The 21,362-nt window shown below is 43.8% G+C and overlaps 1 protein-coding gene across 2 annotated transcripts; it reads left to right on the forward strand.

Moving 5' to 3' along the window:
- Positions 1 to 3,129: 3,129 nt before the first annotated feature.
- Positions 3,130 to 19,892, forward strand: mn1b (meningioma 1b). Of its 2 annotated transcripts, XM_005473181.4 has the most exons (3): positions 3,130 to 4,000; positions 4,117 to 7,722; positions 18,366 to 19,892. In XM_005473181.4, exons 2-3 carry the CDS (start codon positions 4,185 to 4,187, stop codon positions 18,575 to 18,577), a joined length of 3,750 nt encoding a protein of 1,249 aa, XP_005473238.1. In that variant the 5' UTR covers positions 3,130 to 4,000; positions 4,117 to 4,184; the 3' UTR covers positions 18,578 to 19,892. The 2 variants fall into 2 exon arrangements, with proteins under 2 accessions (XP_005473238.1, XP_003445632.1); XM_003445584.4 differs by lacking the exon at positions 3,130 to 4,000 and having other exon boundaries at positions 4,007 to 7,722.
- The last annotated feature ends 1,470 nt before the right edge of the window (positions 19,893 to 21,362 follow it).

Below are 21,362 nucleotides of genomic sequence, written 5' to 3' on the forward strand. Positions count from 1 at the left end.
AACACTCTGAATTAAGGGTAGAAAAGGGCACCCACTTCTGCTATCTTGTCCTATTGAGTAAAATATTGAGACAAATTGAGTACTAAATCACTGTAGAAAAGAGTGGTATTGTGACAGTGCTTGAAAGCCTGTAGACTCTCCATTGTCATGAAGTCGCCTCAGCAGCAGCAGCAGTAGCTCTGGGCTGCATTTATCATCACTGGGGACTCAGGAGGAAAGAGACCGTGCCATCAGTTTGTCATACTTAACTTGTCTGTCTCCATTTGAGAAGACAGTGTAGACAGAACTAGCGGGCTCTGTATCACAGGGTTATTAGTATTACTGTCAGACAGAACAATATCTTGATGTTGTTGCTGTTGAGCTGCAGAATATTTGCTTCGAATGCTCTTAATTGGGTTTTGGGATACAGCCTAGTCTTTACCCATTTACAAAAAACAAACCCATGAATCCTGATTTCTAAAGCACACAGTGATGCTCACACTTTCAGGTTTCATGGCTAAAATTCTTGTCATGATAGATCCACATGATTTTTGGAATACGGAGGCAGCCCATTAACATGAGTGTGAATTAGCAGCAATAACACAACAGTATTCAGCACATCTGAACAACTTAGCATCCCTCTCCGTCCCCCTCTCACTCCAAGCCTCCCTCAGAACACAGCCACTACCCATCACTGGCTCTGTAACACGAGCTTCTCTTCTCCCAGCTTCAAGAAGTGCGTTTGCATGCGTATATTTGAGTGCCTTGTTCTGACCTGCTTCCAGGTTCAGCCCTTACATAAACCACCACCCCCCTCCCCTCTTTTTTCTCTAGGTGCAAAGCTGAGCACTCTGTCTGCTTCTGTTAAATCAAAGTTTGTGCCATACAGAGCCGGTTATTTCTTTTCAGAACACAGAGCTAAAAAAACTAAAAAAACAAACAAACATATTTTGTCCTCTTCATGATCCACAACACTGAGGAGAAATGTAGCTTGTGCATTATTGAATAGGCTTGAACATTATATACATCCCATCAAATATTTGTTGTGTGTGCGTTGTGGCTGTTGAAGAGAGGCAACACACTGACCTCGCTGAACAAAAGAATTAAAAATATCACTTTTTTACCTTAAATAGCACTTTCCACTGAATGACCATGTCACACTACAGTAGCCGCACATTTACTTTCCATCTTCCCAGTTAAAGTATACCTCTGAGTATTGAAATAATTCATTTGAAAACAGTATATTTGCTGTTTACAAATAAATTAGTGCATTAAACTGCGTCGGTATAGCAGTTTAGAGCATTACACACTCAAGTATGTAAAACTAATATCTAAAAGCTTCAGTCTGACCAAGTGTTCTCCTCTGTCTTTGACACCAGCCGCTAGGTGGCACTGTGTCTGTTTGGTAAAAGTCCTCATGGATACCCCAAAGGTATAGAGCTGTATTAACACCAAATTCTCCCACTTCCCACAGTGTCGAGAAAAGATGATATGGTTTTCTCCTCTGACCAAAGAAACTCTCCATATTTGGTGAATAAAAGTGCGTTTTGTTACCAGCTCGCTCCCTTTGTTCTAAATACCCGCTCGCCTTTGTTATAGTAACCTCACTGTCCTTAAAAATCTAAAGACAAGAAAAACTTCCTTGTCTGTTCACACCGGGATTAAATGCAGGAGGAAGGTCATGTGGAATACATATGTGTGTGCTTTTTTAAACATTTATTGTTCTTTTTGTAAGTTGGTAAGAAACAACAAATGCACTGGATAATTAAAATCCACGAGAAGTACCGTGTCCAAGAGGTGTAAAATATCCCGAACCAAATACATTCATAAGCAAATATGTGAGCTGCACGCGTGAACACACATTCAGAATTACATAACACATAACACGAAATAAATTTCAGATAAGCCTTAAAAACACTGTGTGAAATATAATATGTTTTCTTACTCAGATATGCTCTAATTCTTACAAATGCATTATTCGGATATTTGACGAGGGTAATAACCGCTCATACTATGTTTGTTATGCTGTGACTATTGTCTCAAAACACGAATATGGGCTGTTCTGGCAGTTTTATGTCTTATCTTTGGATATGGCGCTACTTAACCTTACACAGATAGCCTAGGCTGTTGCAGGCCTCTAATTAACCTTTAAAAACAAATCAGCCTTATCTGTTCTTACACAAATGTTGCCTTTTAAAGACTATAATACTAAGAGAACAGTATTGATTATCGGAACCGCGGCCCAATACCGTCCACATAATTTAGTTCAGATAGTCTTTTAAGGGGGATTTTTTTTTAACATGCTGGAATGAGGAGAGTGTGATTGGCCGTCGAGGTGTGGATCGACACTTTATAATATTAGTCTGACTGCCTTTTTATCCTTGCATCGGATTTTTGTCTGTATTTCCGACTAGGCGTCATAAATCAATCTACGGAGCTCAATACCGGGAAGTTTCATTATTCCTGATAGATTTCAGATTGAGATTGTGAATGTTTACGCAGTTGATTACACGTGAGAGCAAATCCAACCTTCGGATTATTACCTCCGCACTAAGGATGTGTGCAAGTTCTTCTCAAATCATGGTAGTCGTTACTATTATTCTAATGTAGGCTAGAAAATCTGTGAACTCCTGCTCACTCGTCTAACCCCTCAGTTGGTGTAACTAGATCCTTTTACAATCAGGCTTTCTGTCATTGCACTCTAGCCTAAACAGTTAAAAGCACGCTGGATACTGCGTGGATCACTCTGTTTAATTCATAAAAAAAAATCTATTTGACCGTGAGTGGAGAGGTCTAAAGGAGCAAACAGAACAGCATTAGGTAGAATTTAACTTCACGCAGTCTTATTCAGTTCATTTTTCCATTCCTTATCAGAATATAATTTTATGGTATACGCCAGTGTGGCAGAAAGTCTCTGTTATTTTTATTAATGTTGTGTTTTTAGCCGCAATATCCCATCTAGTGCATATCCCCACTTGTGCTTTCTTTTGGGGCAAAACATTACTTTTGAAGTCGAATTTACGCACACGCACGAGTTTACAATCGCTTTTACTCTGCGGACCACCTTAACAGCGTTTGTCCCGCCCTCGAAGCTTTCTGTGGTCTCTGTGATTGGCTGAAACCTCGTGGATGGCAGTGGCTGTAGAAATGCAAAACTTGTTGCTGGATCCTCTGGACGCGTTGATCTCACACAGCGCCAAGTGGTAGAGCGGACAGCGAGTGTATCTGTGAATCGCTCCCAAGTGCACTCAGACCACACCAGACAAGACTCGGTAAACGGAGGGGACGCACGCATCAGGATCGAGACACACGGAAAGGACTTTGGGATCGGCGCCTCGCTGCAAAGCGCATGACCGGCAGTGGGTGAAGGATGCTGTCAAGCCACTCCGTAGTTGTGGAGTGCGGGTAGCGCGCGCCGTGCTGCTCCTCCGGGTTTAGGTCGCATAAACAGACGCCCCGGTTCACCCGCGGCTGGGCTGGAGAGTCGTGTTTGTGGACTTTCCATCACACTGGACTTTTGGCTACATGCCTGCTTGGCCGTTTTTGATGTTTTGAAGGACGTCGGTGGGCAGTATTTATTTAAAGAAAGATTTTCTTCACTCAAAGCCTGGACTTTTTTTCTCCCCCACCTTTATTTCCAGCATGGGACCTTATTCAGAAAGTCATTCTGGGACATTTGACATCAGAATGGAATAATGAATTAGCTGAAAGAAGCAGTTATTGCCCGTTTGATTGCTTCGAGTCCTCTGCGCTCACCCTTTAGTTTGTAAGCGAGCTGTATTTGTGCCATGTTCGCCCCGAAGAAATGCGCGCAGAAAAACTTCGGAATGCCATAGGTCGCTCGTGTAGCAAGTTTACTAGACGGATTTTCTATTCGTTTGTTTAATCAAAGAGAGAAGTAGTGTGCTGCATTCACACGGGAACAGGGACACAGTTTACGTGCGTATTTGGACACAGTCTGTCCCTTCTCTGCGTCCTTGGAGAAGTTGGATAAATATTCACAGCAATGAGAACCTATTTGGTGAGTTTTGACATTTAAATGAGATAAATTGTCATAATCAGTAGATTCGAAAAATATCTGAATAGTTCTTCTGTATCTTTTTTTCTTTTACTTTTTTTTTTCCCTTTTGGGGACAGACGGAAAAATAGACAGTGTGCCGATGTCTGGCAAACTGGCCGTCATGTGGGATTGATTGCAGGGGAGTATGTTTGGGCTGGAGCAGTTTGGTTCTCAAATTAATAGCAGAAACCCTGGCCAGTCAGAGAGAAACATAAACCAACAGAGACTGAACATGGGCTCCCATTATAAAGGCCCCGGTTTTCATGCTGGAGGCCCGCCGGGAGCCGTTGAACCCGGCATGGGCCCTCTGAGCGAGCCGCAAATGCTCGGGCTCAATATGAACATGAATGGTGAGCAGTACGGGAGCTTTCACCCGCGGGGACACTCAGACATGCATGCAGGCAGTGGACTTCAGCAGCAGCAGGGGCAAGGACCAATGCATGGATTTTTTAACAACCAGCAACCTCATCAAGGACATCCTCACGGGCATCAACCCCACCCCCACCAACATCACCCCCATTTCGGTGGGAATTTTGGAGGCCCAGAGCCAGGGTCATCATGCCTGCATGGCGGCAGGCTGATGGGCTACAACAACAATAACGGCATGGGACCACAGCAGGGCTTTGGAGAAGGATTTGATCCTCTTGCTGAGGGACAGACGGGGGATGGCTTTCCCCAGCAGCAGCAACAGCAACCACAGCAGCGGCCTGGTAACATGCCTGACTTTCAACATCATGGCCCTCCAAGTGGGAACCACGCTGTCCCTGCTCCCTGTCTCCCCCTGGACCAGTCACCTAATAGAGCAGCATCCTTTCACGGTCTTCCTTCTTCCTCATCCTCCTCATCTGAGTCTCATGGTTTGGAGCCTCGGCGGCTGCCAAACCAAGGAGCCGTAGAGGGATTAGAATATAACTTTCCAAGTGAACCTCCATCTGGACATTTTGATGTACCTGTATTTTCTCCTTCAGAATCAGAATCTCAGTTACCACATTTTGGGCCAGGAAGACCAGTTCCCGGTGGGAATTTCCCAGGGAACGCTGGCATGCCACGGACACCAGGTATGCAGGGCATCTCTAAGGGACACCCGCCACCACCCCAGCCCCAGCAGCCTCAGCACGGAGTGTTTTTTGAACGTTTTGGAAATGGCCGGAAAGTGCCCGTGGGAATGGAGCCTGGGGTCAATCCAAGACATCCTCTCATGCAGCAACAACAACAGGCTGGCTTGATAGCCAGACAGAACTCATGCCCCCCTGGCCTCCCTCGACCCCCTCAGGCTGAGCCCGGCACTACTAACCCTAACATTCTGGATGGAGGGGTCATGATGCCTGGCCAACACAACCAGTTTGAATATCCCATTCACAGACTGGAAAATAGGGGCCTGCACCCCTACGGGGACCCCATGTTTAATATGCAACAGCCAGCTCCTCCTCCCTCCCAACAGCCTGCAAATCAGAGGCTCCAACACTTTGACTCTCCTTATATGAACATGGCGAAAAGGCCTAGATTTGACTTTCCTAATGCACATGGCGGCGAGGGCTGGTGTGGCAGTATGGACAACCACCTCTCTCCATCTGCCTACCCCGGCCTTCCTGGAGAGTTCACCCCACCCGTGAATGAAGGTTTTGGACCAGGTCCGCTGCAGCATCCAGGGCCCGAGCAGCAGTCTCTGCAGCAGCGCCAGAATGCAGCTATGATGATAAAGCAGATGGCCTCTCGCAACCAGCAGCAAAGAATGAGGCAGCCGAGTCTACAGCAGTTGGGTCACCATGGCGATGTACCTCCAGGCCCAATGGTTCATGGAGGCCCAGTCGGGAACATGCCTCATCCTGGCTTTGACAGGGAGAATGGTGGCAGGATGCCCAACATTGATGGGCAAAATCCTCATGTAACTCAGGAGAACTCCTGGTTTCAGGGGTCCCACCCACCAGGAGAAATGATGTCACGGCGTATGGGTGGAGCGGGTAATGAGTCAGGGCCTCATGACATGGGGCTGCAGCAGAACGGCGCTGGGATAATGTTTAGGCCGGGGATCGGCATGCAGGAGCCCATGAGAATACCAGGAGATGGACATGTGCAGAACCTTCATTCCCCAGGCATGCACTCACAGTTCAGTGGCAACATGGGTAACCTCACACAAATGCAGTCTCCGGGAGCAGGAGCAGGACATCCAAATGCACCAGCAGAGAGACGGCCAGCTGACTTCCCCGCACCTTCAATGGGAGCACAGCCAGCTTTTCCCTATGGGGGGGCTAACCGTCAGGGGCCGGCTCACAGTGCTCCCCAGGGGGTGAGCACCTCACCTGGCAACTACCCTCCTCAGTCTGAGTTCCCCCCAGGCCAGCGGTCGTCTGTTAGTAAGCTTGGAAATCTGTCCCTTGGGAACTTCAGCAAAACCAGCTCTAAAGACAGTGTTTTCGGCCAGAGCTGCCTAGCGGCCCTTTCTACAGCCTGCCAGAACATGATCGCTAGCCTAGGGGCCCCCAATCTTAACGTAACATTCAACAAGAAGAACCAAAATGAGGGCAAGCGAAAACTGAGTCAGACTGAGCAGGACATTAATAGCAGCACATCTAATGGGACTGGCAGTGCTGGTCCTGAATATTTTCAGAGCAGCACTTCCCAGAACAGCCAGATGCCTGGCACTGGGAATAGCAACTCTAAGCCTGCAAGTCAAAGCCAGACGGTGCAGGGGGAAGCCAGTGCCCTCTCCCCAAATTACAACATGGACGCTACCCCGTGCAGTGAGGGGAAGGCAACAACAGGGAGTGGGAGAGGGAGAGGGAGGAGAAAAAGAGACAGTGGACATGTGAGCCCTGGAATTTTTTTTTCCTCTGATAATAGTAACCCTGTTGTAAGTCCAGGCCAGCAGACCCCCTCGGCTGGCGTTGGGGAGAGGGGTGGGGGCACGCCCCATGAGAAACAACTCCAATCGCCCTCTTGGGGGAAAGGAGGTGACCTAATGTTGGGGGACCAGGCTGACCTTATGTCTTCTTTAGACAGTGGCATTCAAAGTGTTGCCAAGTCTGACAGCAGCTCACCAAGAGTGGACTTTTCTGAAGATGTCAGCACCCACTATGGCAATGAGGATGAGGTGTCCTCCAGCTCAGACACAGGAGGGGCCTCAGCCAGCAAACCTAATCGCAGCCCTATAATCACCGGCTCACCCAAAATGCAGAGGAGTGACCACGGGTTGATAAATGGACAAAAGCCCCTTGGCATGGGCATTAACAATCATACTACCTCGACGCCAGACACCTATGGACTGAATGCTGGTGTGGGCACAGGGGCCAGTGGGGTCAGCCACCCGGGCACTCCTGGGGTGGAACAGGTACGCACACCATCCAGCACCTCTGGCCAGGAAGAAATCCATCCTCTGGAGATTCTGCAGGCCCAAATCCAGCTACAGCGGCAGCAGTTCAGTATCTCTGAAGACCAGCCCCTGGCCATGAAGACAGGCAAAAAGAATGGCGACTGTCCCTCACAGAACGGAGACAATGAGCTGGCGAGCTGCAGCCCGGATGCTGGGAAGGGCTCAATGGGCACTATTGACCTTGACACCCTCATGGCAGAGCAGCACGCCACCTGGTACGTGCCCAGTGACAAGGTTATGATGGACGGGTCAGAGGATGACAAGGCCACGGGACCCTGGGAAAAAAATAAGAGCCAGAACAGCAGTAAAGAAGGTAAATGAAACAGTCTCTTTCTTTAAGTTTTAATTAATCTCTTTCACCCTCGTCACAGTCTCTCTCATATGCCACTCACATTACATCAGCAGAGCATGAATATACAAATGAACAGATTTTCTTTCTTAAATGTCATTTATTTATTTTTTAAATCTGAAATGCAGTGATAACACCACCAGTATAAATATGTAAAATTATCAGGTGACACTTACAAGAGACAACGTTTTGTCCACATTGCGCAGGCAGGAAGCAGCATCTCCGTTTAACTGGGGCCTTTGAGTTTTAGAGGTTTAACGTTTATAGGAGGATACTAAATTTAATAGTAGAGCCATTCATAGTCTTGAAAAGAGAGAAAGACAAAGAAAAAATATTTTCTTTTTTGAATTGGGTCTGTAGTACGAAATGTAAAAAATAAAAACACACACACACACACACACACACACACACACACACACACACACACTAGTATATATCTATATAAGAACCGAAATAACAATAGGCAAAATAAACGTGCATCCATGCAAAGTATTTTATAGGGTTCTTCAGTCCAGAGGCACTTCAAAAGAGCAGCTCAAGAAAAGTAAACATTTCCTGTGGCTCTTTATCTCGGTTTTCAGGGTGAACAACTACATTGTAAGATTAATAGCTTTCTGAGGATATGCGTTTTCGCAGCGGGGTTTCCCCCTCGCCTTGTTACGTGTTTGTTTTTGTTATTACCATGAGATAATACTGAGCTGCTGAAAGAGGATTTTTTTTTTAAACATTTGTTGGACGGGAGATTAGATAGCATGGTGATATTAATGCCATTCACTTTCAGTTTTGTTTTACGTGGGAAATGGAAATGGCGAAAAAGATGAAAGAGTTAATTTTTTTTTTAATTGTTAAATGTTTGTTTCGTCTTGCTCCCTGTCCCTTTTGACTAATGTAAAATAACTGTCTCACACAGTCAAAGTAGAAATATTTTTACTATTTACAGCACTTTATTTTGGTTGGTTTGTTTTTGAATGAAATTGGAAAAAGAAACTGACTCTAAGGCACAGAATCATTTTTTTTAAACTGCAGTCGTAGTTTATGAATACAGTGCGATTTTTATCTTCTTTATTATCATTATTAATAATATTTTTTTTGTATTTTTTTGTATTTTTTAGTGTCTCTAAATAAAAATTGCAGACAAATAAATATATTATTTAGCTGTTAGAGCTATAATAATATTATTAATATTAATAATATTAATAAAATACATTTATTTTAAAAAGCTAAATTTATGATGCTTCAATATGATTTATCATCACGTGCTTTAGTCATAATCACGTCGTTTTTGCAGTGTAACTGCATCATTAAGAGAAGCTTTGTGTATTATAATATGTTACTTTAATTATTGGTGTTATATTTATTGCTTTTTTTACTTGTCTATTCATTCTCATTTTATTTTCCTTTTCGTGTGGGCTCTTTAGTCGCTCATTTCAAACCACAGCGTTGTACGGAGGCGTCTGTCGGTGTTAGCAGACGGACAAGCTTTTAAATGGTTGAACACTGGCGGGTTTGCGCTGAAAGGCCCCTGCATCTTTTGATATATAATAATAATATGGATAGGTTATATAATTGCGCGAGTGGCTTCGCGCGTCTCGAACGCCTCTTTGTTCTGATCGGCGCGAGCGCAGAGAGAGGGGCGGGGACGCGCATCGCGCGGACTCTGGAGTCCAGGCACACTTGTTTATGAAACTGAGCACAGGACGTCTCGCTGTAGCAGTGGTGGCATTACATCTAAAAAGCACTCTGACTCACCATTTAGGTTTTTTTGTGCTCACCCGGTCACAAAGTAACTGTAACAAGCGGTGTGCTGCATATTAATGTGATCCAGAATCAGCCAAACTGGTGCATTGCTGCTCACCTATCCCTGTGCTTCCTCTTAATTAAAGAGGCTTCTGTTGTCAGAGATTTATAAATGGTAACTCATTTTGATTATAATTACTGAGCAAATCTAACAATGATGAGCAGTCAGCCACACTCATCCTGCTGCATTTACTATTTTAATTCCTCTGGCGCTGATGGCACATTTAAAAAATTTTCAATAGGCAAAAATCAGTAATTTAAGGCAGAATAGTCCTCCTCTCCTTCCTCTCTCCTCTCCTTCCTCTCCTCCTCTTCTCTCCTTTCCTCTTTCAGCCCTCCCTGCATGGACACAAGGCATGCAGCTCTGGAGCGATCGATAGCTAGTTAGCACAAATCACGGCTCCTGACAGTTTCTCATTTGAGTGCTTCAGACAGCAAAGATGAAAAAAGGGTGGAGGTGTATTTGAGAGGGGGGAGGGGGATTTTAAGATTGAATCTGATGCTTAGGCTACACAGAAGGGAGCAAAATAACATAATAATTTAAGATAAGTCATAGCCCACAGTGTAGTTCCATAACATCCCACAGGCTTTTCACACTGCAAAAAATATCCATCTCCACCACTGAGTCGAGTTATAAGTCCTCAGCCTTGTAAACAAAAATCTGCCACTGGCAAGATAATGCCAGTGACACTAATGTAAAATAAATCAAGGCGATTCTTTAGTCCATTAGGCTTAACGAAATTTAACTGGGTCATAGAAAAATGACCATTTTAATTAGGAAGAACTTAATTCGTGTAATTCCAGTAAAAATGATTCTTCCTCACGTATTGGGATATTTTAACGAATGTTCAAAGACGACATGACTTGTTAAGATATTTCTACGCTGTGGAACTATAACTGTCATGTGAGTCGTACGTCCTGGCTAAAAAGAATTGCAGCCATGTTACATTTTTTTCCTTGCAGGTCAAATAGTTCTCTTTCTGACCCCTTCCAAAAAAACACACTTCTTTCCTCACCACAGCATATACACACAGCAAATGTCTTAGTATTTGTTTGGAATTATGCATAGATTCTTTTTATTCTTGTGTCAAATCAAAAACTTCAGTAATGATGAACAGAAATAAATAAAAGCCTTGTTTTAAAGGTGAAAAAAATGCTTTGAAATTTAGTTCAGTTGTCTGGCATTCATCTTTTCTGAGAATGTATCTCTATATGAAAAATGGCTTATTTCTAGAGAAACTTTAGGCTTTGTGCTCAAAGTGTTTTTACTCAGTTGTGTCAAGAAATTTACCTTGAGAAGTGGACCAGGTGAATGAGCAGGCTGTGTGTACTTTGGATATCTGTATCTGATGAGGTGAGACTGACCAGCGTTGGGGGTCAAGGATCACTTTGGTTCCTTTAAAGTTGAAGCTTTTCAATCTCTGATCACCATTTCACTCAAATGTAAAGTAGGGAAGTGTAGATTAATTGCTGTTGCCGTGTGTATTTGTCTTTCACGAGGATTTCAGGAACTATATATCTTGCTATGCTTTAAATAAGACCCAGTGCTGATATTTACAAGCAGTGTGTAACTTACTGGATGCTTGAGTGTGCAGATAAAAGCTAAACTGTGCTTACAGGAACTGTATTCTGAGTGCTGATATCTGTGCATCCCGGCTCACATCTCTGTGGTCCCTCTGTGCCTGTTAAAGTGATGCGTGTGGCAGTAATGTCCCCCACTGGACCCCATACTTGGCCTCCTATCTAAGTGACGTTGTGCAGCGCGAGTCTTTCGCCCAGGCAGAGCAATACCAGTTGCTATAAGCCCCGTGGCCTGCAGAGTCTGGTGTGCTGCTCGGCTTCCCCGAACTCTCAAGGAGGTTTAGCAAGGAGGAAGAAGTTTTTAGGTGTACACGACCAACTTTCCCATGTCAGTTAATGTTATTTCTCCTTTTTCTAAAAGCATTTTTTTTTTACGCTCTTCCTCTTCCCTTCTCTTCTGTATATCTTTGCCAGAAGCTGACCGCTCATTTGGAAAGTCGTGCATAGTCAAGATAACAGGCGAGCAGCAGGCGTAGGAAGTGATTCAGTTATTTTTATTTTTACTTTTCACTGTTTTTTTTTTTTTTTTGGCCCGTACACAGTTTTTTTTTTTTTTCACACTTCACAGTTGACCTCATAGAATAGTTTTCACTCTTCACGCTCAGTAGTCAGTCCTTAAACAGCTTTAATAATGATCAAATCTGTCACTCTGACTTTGACAGCTTTGAAAAGAAGGAGCTTTCGTCTTATCACACCTATGAGAAAGTACTTAAAGCACAAAAAAGGAGGCTGTATTGATAGCATGGAGAACAATCCTGTGAGACTACCTGGCTTTGACATTTCAGTACGACAACAGCTCCTCAAATCACACCAGTAATTTGTGCTTCCTTTTTCTAAAATAGAAGAAAGTGATTGGCACGTGCTTGAAATGTGGAGGGGGGAGGGAAAAAAACCCAGCTTGGGGCAGTCTGTGTTCTTTACCTGTCATTACAAGGTGTTTTATATCGACTTTTTTTTTTTTCCCAACAACACTCCTCCACCAGGCCTCGCCCGCACACTTCTGCACTTCATCATTATGATAATCATAGCAATTAGCATTGTTAATATTGTTTTCCGAAAGTCATAATTCATCTTCCAGTGACTACTTCAAGCTGACTTGGTTATTGACAGGTTCATCCAAGCTGTAAAGGACGGTTAGTTTTTAGCAGCACAGATGTGTTAATGTAAGAAAAGGGCAACACTTGAAAATGTCTGTAGTGTGGACATAAAAAACAAACAAACAATTGCATTAAAATATTTTAATGTCAAAAAAAATTTCACTCCTTTAGCGTGTGCGTGTGTGTGTGCGCGCTGGCACTGCAACTTGCATATGCATTTGCCTGCTGTGGACATAAAGTTTGATTTATTTAGACTCAGTGTCATGTCCACGGCTTCATCCTCAGATCTCAGGTGTCTCTGCCGTTGGAGCGCGTGCACACTGATTCCTAACATGCTGAAAACATTTAAGAGTATTTACTCTGAGTGTAAAGTATACAGTATCGAAATGCATCCGTCTTTATATTTAAAGCGTCTAGATTTAGGACACTTTCTGAGAGTCATCTGTTTGTTTGCGTGCGACGTGCGCGTGGTTTTCATGTTCCTTGGGATTTTTGCAAGACAGTCAAAGGAAGCCTATTAAAGACGCGTGCTGGTGACTGATGAAGAGAGAGTGAGAGAAAAAGACGAACCAAGGTGTCAAGACTTTTTTTTTTGCATTGCTGGAGTTTCAACTCTTCAAAATAGAACCTCCATCCGGTGTTTTGTTTTCCCTGGGGAAAGGTGTTAGAATAAAATGAAACTTGTCTCAGCATGTGGTAAATATTCTCCTTGGAAGCAGCAAGGAATGGAAAGCTGATTATACCTAGGAGATGCACAGAGGGAGGAGTTCCAAGCATTTGAATGTGGGTGCAAGTGGCAAGCCTCCAAAAATGTCCACGTGTCTTGTTTAGCGACACAGGGGTCCAAAGAAGACACACACATTTAAAAAAAACCAAATCCCAAAAATCAGTTTGATGCAAAGGTCCCGAAAGATGTCCTGGGTTCATGTATTCCCTGTTATTCAAGTGCAGCTTTTTAAAAAGTGTGTGTGTGTTTTACTTTCTTTTCTTTTTTTCAGAGGTGTAGATGTTGTCATGCTGCCAGCAGCGGTTATGTTATGTGCCATACAGGTAGTCGTCAGGCAGTGTTTAATTTGTATTGAGGAACTGACAAATGAGTTATGACACTGGAGCTGTTTCTCTTGGGAGACAGAAGTAGAAACCGATGGCGGGCAAGAGAAACTAAGAGAGATAGAGAGAAGTTTTTTTGTGTGTGTGTGTTGGGTTTTTTTTCCCCCTTAAAAGAACATCTGTGGTTTCGCTCACGAGGTGAGTGAGGAGGTAATAGCTACCATTTGCATTTATGGAAGAGAAAATAATTCAATTTTTCCATCACTTTCATGCACCACAACCATTGTTCATTCTAGTCTGTGTGTAGGAGTTTTTTTCAGTTTTTTCAGTGTAGCTGTGTATCTATAGCTCTTCAAATATGTCTGCCCATAAAACTGTCACTACTTAACACCAATTAGAAAAATACTAAATAAACAGTAAAATATTGTATATTTTACTGTTTACACTGTACATGTTGTTTTGGGGGTTTTTTTGTTTTGTTTTTGTGTGTGTGGCAGGTTGTGGTGAAAAATGAAATTAGGCACATTATTGTTTTAGCTCAAAACAAAAACCAAAGGCATGCGAAACATCCTCGAGTAGCCTTTGTTTTCATGTGTGCGCGAACCCTTCCGAAAAGACCGAAGCGTGCAGTGCTGTGCTGTGAAACAAAATAGAGACAGTGAAGTAGATCAATATGTCACTGACTTGGATGACATGTTGGACAGGTCCTGGACATGGTTGTGAGTTATGAAGGAGGCACTAAATCACTTCCCATGTTCTGATTTGTGTCTGGTTTCCTAAGCACTTCTTGTGGCCAGAGGCAGAGGTGTGCGTGTGTGCGTGCGTTTGTGTGGGTATGAGTCTGAGGAGATGGCAATGGGTGTGTTGTTGGAGAGAAGGTAACAAATGCTGGGGGCAGAGCCTGCCTGGGCAAGTTTTTCTCTCTTTCTTTTTTTCCCCCCACTTTATGTTTCAGGCCAGAGAACAGAGAGGAAATTCAAACCAAAATAACCCCTGTGCCCTTGCCTGAGAAATGTGCCCCTGCTCCCCGCAGATATCCTCTCTGCTCTGAGGGAAAGGTCACACTTCGGCAGTTGGGTGGAGATGAGGGGGAGTTTGCAGGCAGCCCCCCCCGGTGCATGGATACCTGGGACAGTACCTTTGTTAGCCCCACCGTTCTTTATTAAGGCTTGCCTCAACATATTTCTTTGTGTTTAGGGATATTATTTGGCTTAACCGCTTCAGATCATTTTTGGCATGTTCTGAGGTTTCACTGAAACCATATAATGAAGATTGCAAAGTGTTCTGCTTATCTTTGGTTATGTCTGACTCCTGAAGAGATGCGAAACTTTTACTCTTGCCCTTCTTTTCCTGTGGCTTTTTCTCTGTGGATTGTAACGGGTGTTTTGTGCTGACAAAGACAGACTCCTCACACAACACCATAGTGTTAGTTGTTATGCTAAAGGAATCTGACCTGATGTCAAACACTGTCATAGGAGCGGAGGCCTTTGGGTGTGTGTTTTTTTTTTCTCGTTTTTTTTTCCTTTCGCAGCAAGTGGAGCATTCTGATTGGTCTGGTTTGTGTTCAGAGAGGATGGGGTCACGGCCTCAGGAGCGTGAGGTTAAAGGTGAAGTGTCGTCATGGAAGTCTAGAGCTCGGGATTAAAAAAAAAAAAAAAAGCAAAAAAGGGGGGGGGGGTTGCACATGCGTGCCGCATGACATCCTGAGTCCTGGGAAATGTGTGTGATGGAAGACCAAAAAGGAGGCTTTTTATAGATTCAAATATGTGGCATGCATTGATTTTTATTTATTTTTCTTTCTATCAGTTAATTTAAAAAAAAAAAAGCAAAATGTGCGTCAGTGTCAGTCGTCATTATTTTTAAGAGCAATTGAAAAAAAATTAATTGCCGCTGTAATACTTATTATTTAATGGGTAGAGGATACAGACTCGGAGCAGCCATTGTTTACCTTCCTGCGTTGCTTCTGGTGTGTTGAGTGTGTGCGGCATGACATGTAAACCCGTGTCAGGCCGTCAGCTCCCAGACACATTGGTGTCATCCAGACAACCAGAGCTGTGCGCTGTGCTCCCTGCCTTCATGGCATTCGAGCTCTACTCATCTCTGTAAATTGTTTCTGGCTGTGTCTGTGAGACAGCTCCACAACCCTGCTGCTGCTGTGCCTGCATTTGTGTGTGTGTCTGTGTGTGTGTGTGGGAACATCATCACCAGGCACCAAATAAAAATGTACCGCACTTGGGGTAAGAGATATGGTGATATAAGAGCATCACGTTAAATTCAGTGCCTACTTAACACATCACTTTGGTAATCTTTTGTGGCTGTAATGTGGTTAAGGATATTTAGGTGTATTTGTGGCTCGGCGCAGCTGCTTGTGCCGTTTCCGTTTTATTAGGTATTTTCCCCGCTTGCTTGTTGAAGCTAAGCACTTGTTCTCTTCAGATGAATAGGCTATTATTGAGATATTACCGTGGATATGAATTCTACCTTCGTCAGTGAACAACCATAACAAGATAGATCTTATTGAGGGAGGGGGGGGGTTAGAAAAAAAAAGATTTTCCTGCTTGTAAAATGTCATGGTGATTTGGGATTTAGTCTGGTGTGATTTAGAATTTCACACCGCCGTTTCCACCTTTTGAACAAATCCGTCGGCATGGATAATGCTTGCGATTTAAACGTAGTGTCAGGATTTTTTTTTTAACCCCCCCAACCCATAAAATCACAGTCTCTCTCATAATACTCATACTGACTAATATATTTGATCATGTGGTGGTCAAGTGTTTGTGTGTTGGATTTTGCATATGTTTTTAATGCTAAATGGCAATCATCCCATTTTTTTCTCCTGTGTTTGGTAGTATTTTTATGCTTGTATATGTGTAAAATAAACTGTGAGAATATAGAAAGGATGCATTTGTGTTTGTGGGAAATATCCATTTTGTTGTATTAGACTATGCATACATTTTTTTGTGTATTTTCCACCTTTGTCCTTGTGTTGAAGCTGAGTAATGTGTGTAGCCGGGCTCGTGTGTGTGTGTCTTTCTGCGTGCACGTCCATATGTAGTCAGGCGTATGTGTGTGCACGTGGAGCAGCAGCTGAGGGCTTGTGTGAGTATGGCAGTGGCAGCAGCGGTTGGCGTGTTGTGTGTGGGGTTTTTTTTTTCTTTTTGGGTGCGTGTGTTGTCAGTTTGCTGTGTGTCAGCAGTGAGCCACGGGAACGCTTGGCTGCCTATTCAGGCCGGTGCGGACCCTGCTGTGCCCAGCTAGCATGAGCTGCTGGCGGGTGCTGGAGGGCACAGTGCTGGGAAGAGGGAGTGTGAGTGGTTACGGTGGAGAGGGGGGGCGATACTGGCAGGGGTTGGGGATCAGCCGTGCTGAGGTGTATGACTGGACCCTCTGGCAAATGTGAGATCTTGTCACAACCGCCACCAACACCGCTCTAAATCCTCATTTCTCCCTTACCCCCTGCACCCTCAGCCTCCACTTACACCACGTCTCTAGTCCTTGGGAGGGAGATGGAGACAGAGAGACAGAGAGAAGAGCTCACAGAGACCGGCAGTCAGAGATGCAGATGAAATGGAGAACAACGGGGAGGCTTGGCTGCCTGACCTTTCACCAAATCCCCCCACTTTTCCATTCCAGTGGTCGCAGCCCAGACGGGCTGGGGGGCAAGCCTGCCTGAGCGCCTGCATGTCTTCCTGCCTTTCTTGGTTGTCCTAGCTGCATGGTCTTAACTAGTCTAGCTCGGCCTTCTCTCTGCCTGCATTTTGTAAACTCCCTGCTGCCTAAGCCTTTTGTGAGGGCAGAGAGGAAGGGAGATGGAAACGGTAAGCAAAGCAAAAATAAAACATGGTTAAGAAGCAAAGGAGGATGAGCAAAAAGAGAACACAGGGTTAGGGATGAGAAAGGGGCTGGCGCGATGCTTCTCTTTTCTCCTAGGTGAGCGCTAGCCTGACTGGTGCGTTGTGATCTGCAGCCTCTGTGCCCAGACTGTCGTCTATCACAGCCTCTCCTTTCTCTGACGCATGTAACTCAGCTTGTCAGCGCTGTTTTCCACCTGTCTCTACACTCAGACATCTAGTTGTCCCTGCACCTCAAAGGTCTTCGTCTTCGTGCAGCACACCGATCCGTTTCAACCATCCGCACAGAGTATGTTTTGTGTGGGGAGGAGATGGGAGATTAATCGGACTGATTTAAGTGAAGGATCCTTAACATCTTTATACGCATTTTCTCTTTGCTCTGGGCTCGCTTGGAGGCAGAGCCCAAAACACAGGATGCAACACTTGTGTCATAACACCTAGCCCTAGCACTAACTCTTTGCTAGTGTTTGTCTTATTTTAGTTTTTTTATGTGTCTGCTTCCAAACTTTTCCTAATTTCTGGCCTCTTTTCTCTCTGATTGCTACAGTCTGCATCTTGGCAGATATGTTTAATGAATTGTGATGTGCCACATTTAAATGAAAAAAAAATCTTCTCTTGGCTAATTTTTCCACTGAACAGAACAAAGAGGGTTTTATATATATATATTTGTTTTATTTATTAATTCTTTTACAAAACATGTGACATAATCAGCCAGGATATGGATTCTCCCGAGGCTTTGTGCAACCATTTATTATGACACTTCACACATTGGTGACACAGGGTCGATACTGGGGCACGATCATTATACCAGTAAATTGGGTCAAGCAGGGCTAAAGGACAGGTGTCTCGGTACCCTCTGGCCCACTGACCAGAGGTCATTAGGAGGGTTCCAGATTTGTGCGCCTGGTCGCGTCCAAAATATATGCGCTTACATTTAACGTACGCCCGTGTTTTCACGTGTTTATATCAAGTGACAGGAGGCGGATGCGAGGAGAGGGGAGCTTTTGCTTGTATCCTCCTATTCGGGTCTTATTGATGGGTGGTGGAATAATGTTGAATTAATTTCACAGTGCAGATTTAGAGTGGGATGTGAAGATGACACTTGTTTAATTAAAAGTGTGTACTTTAAATGGTTCGTCTGAATCGGAGAATGCCAACTGCTTGAAGTTGTTTTTTCCATTTTTCTGCTGTCTTAATTAACCGCTTCCTCTCTGTTGTTGTCTGTCTGCAGAATCTGAGCTCACCCAGAGTAAGGCTGGAGCCGGAGCCCCGGGGGCTGTAGGAGGTGGGAGCAGTGGAGGAAACCACCTGCAGTGCCTGTCTGTCCACTGCACAGACGAGCTCGGGGACAGTAAAGGCCGAGGGGGGCCCGTCTCGTCGTGGCGCTCTCTCCACTCTGATATCTCAAACCGATTTGGGACGTTTGTGGCGGCACTAACTTGAGGGGGGAAAAGAAGAGAAGAAGACGACGACCCAGCAGGACGAATTAAAGAAGATCAGAAAATATCAAGAAAGAGAGATTCAGAGACATTTAACCACGATAAGGATGCGACTATGTTAATTTGTGGATGGAACGACTGTGTGCCGCTCTTGCCTGTTCAGGGAGAGAAAGACATTTACACTCACAAATGCAACACAAATACAGCTACACACACTCACACGTGCACGCACATACACACACACACACACATGCTCACAGACACTCGAACACCATGTTTTGTTTTCTGATACATGCAGTCACACTTAAGAAAACTCTCACCAACTGCTGGACAATAACAGCACGGGGCTCTACTCGACGACGCCCACATCTGGAAAACCTCAAATCATTTATTTTTCTTTTCTTTTCTTGGTTGAAGAAAAATAAGAAATGTTAAAGGAGTTAAAGGAGGAGAACGCAAAAACGAGAAGCATAACAAGAGAGGTGAAGTTGTCATTGGCTTTGATTGTATACCAGTGTTTAGTCTTATGACTTATATTACTGTCTGTTCTTAAACTTAGCTACGATTGCCTTTGTAATGTGTATGGCAACTTCGGCATATGTCAGTCAAAACTCTGCCCCCCCCAAAATAAAAAAAAAATTTAAAAAAAATCAAATCCTGGCCTTTGACTCCTGCATTACAATTAAATATGGCCCACTGGTTCAGAAACGCCCCAAATACTAAAAAGGAGAACGAGAGGAAGGCAGGATGAGGAGGGATTACGCTTGAATGTAACTCAGCAATTTTCCTTGTGAACACAAAGTTGTTCCTCTTTGTCAACGCGAAATTTAACCTTTATCGTTTGCTGCTCTAAATCATAAGATTTGTTGTAGCTCTCTATTATTTGTGTTTCTGAGAATGTCTTTCCCTCATTCTATTCTATTCTATACTTTTTTTTCTGCTTTTCTCTTCTGTAGATCTTGTGAGCTCAACCACTTGTATACAACTCAGCCAATGGAAACTAAAAAGAGAAAAAAATGGAGGTCAAGGGACTGATAAATAAGGGAATTGAAAAAAAGATTATTGGTATTGCACATGTATAATAAGAGAAAATTTGCTGTGTGTTAGGCAATCTTGTAATCTTTAAATAAAGCTTCTGTTGAATTTGAATTTCTCAAACAATAGATGGAGGACTGTGACGGCAATTTAAAAACTGATTTTTTTTTGTTTTCTTTTTTTAATAATATGTAAAGTGCAGTCGTCTGTTTTCCTGCATATTGTATATATCTGTATATGTTTTATTGAGTAACTGAATAACAATAAATATGACGTTAAAGGTGGCCTTGGTGTTTTCATTTTGTTTGTTTTTTCTAAGAGTACCCCCCCCCCCCCCCCCCCCAAACACACACACACACACTCACACACACTAAATACAAGAACAAGCTAAACACAGATTGTCTATTTAATGAATAATAAATACTGTGAAATACCGTGTGTGTATTCTGAAGATCAGGGAAATCTAGAGTATATTCCAAGCGACAGATATGACAGGAAAGTTGTGGACTGATGCATAACACCTGACAAGCGTGCTGGAACCTGTGTCATATTAAAGCCCGAAGCAGGCGCATGAGAAATGCTGGAAAATGTGGCTTCCTGGTGGATTTAGAAGCCGAGACAATTCATTTCATGTATACTTGCTTACGACATGTGTTGCATTTTATTCCCTCAACTTCCCTGACATCTTTGCTCCCATCCTCTAATACATCTCTAATAAATCAGCAGTGATGACAATAAAAAAAAAGAAAAACAATAAAATTAGTTCTTGATATAAATAATGTTAAAAGGCATATAACCGAAACAGAAATGTAAATTAATAAATCAGTTATTCTCCAATTTTCTGTCTCACTACTTCCAGCAGGCTCAGCACACACACACACACACACACACACACACACCCTTTTCCACTCCCCAGACCCTCTTTGGCTCACCTGCTCTTTATTGGCCATCTGCATGGATGCTTAATGCTAATCAATAACTCCCCTGTGTGCCAGCTCTGAGGTGGAGACGTCAATGCTACCTAACAGGGCCAGCGATCAACCTTCATCACTGGGGTCTAGGATACGCACACACACAAAGTGGAGCTCCCTCCAGGACCCTGTCTGTGTCATTCAGGTGTGTTTGTGCTTGCTGCTGTACTTGGCGCCTGCTGTGTAGGATTGCACAGCCTGTTGTGAGTGTGAAGCACAGAGAGCTGCAGCGTTAGCAAACAGCAGAGACTGGTTATGTGAGGGACTGTCATATAAGTCGGGAGTGCCTGTTTAGGGCGGGAGAATGACTGTGAGTGTGAGATAGATGGGGAATAAATGCTGATCGTTCTGCTCACTATAAAACTTAAGGTGGAGATTGTCTGGTTTTAATACTCCAACACGTTTATTTGCCTTAGCGCGACGCGGAGTGCGCAATGTAAGCATTTAATCTCTCCAAGCATGCAGTGCATTTGTTCATAATAAGGCAGTTTTGTTTGTCACGTGTCTATTCTCACAGAACATTTTGTACAAAAGGACAACAGGTTCCAAGTCGTGGATGACACTGGTTAGACTAGTAAAATGCAATAGAGCTGACACGAGTGAGTCACTTAGATCAAAAGGCATGTCTTTTTTTAGGGATAGACTGGGTGTCTGCTTACTGATCAAAACAGGTTCAAGTGCTTTTTATTGTCGGCTAAATCTAGGCTAAGCTTAGGCATTGTGTTTGCTCATACCAAGGTGCTAAATTTCCTTAGAGAGTCACTGCAGTCTGTGCATGCCAGG

The sequence above is a fragment of the Oreochromis niloticus genome, linkage group LG12, assembly GCF_001858045.2.
Source record: "Oreochromis niloticus isolate F11D_XX linkage group LG12, O_niloticus_UMD_NMBU, whole genome shotgun sequence".
Lineage (NCBI taxonomy): Eukaryota > Metazoa > Chordata > Actinopteri > Cichliformes > Cichlidae > Oreochromis > Oreochromis niloticus.

Coding starts and splice junctions, on each gene's coding strand:
- mn1b (XM_005473181.4), top strand. CDS start 4,185: ATGTTTGGGCTGGAGCAGTTTGGTTCTCAAATTAATAGCAGAAACCCT. Junction 7,723..18,365: donor CCAGAACAGCAGTAAAGAAG/GTAAATGAAACA, acceptor GTCTGTCTGCAG/AATCTGAGCTCACCCAGAGT.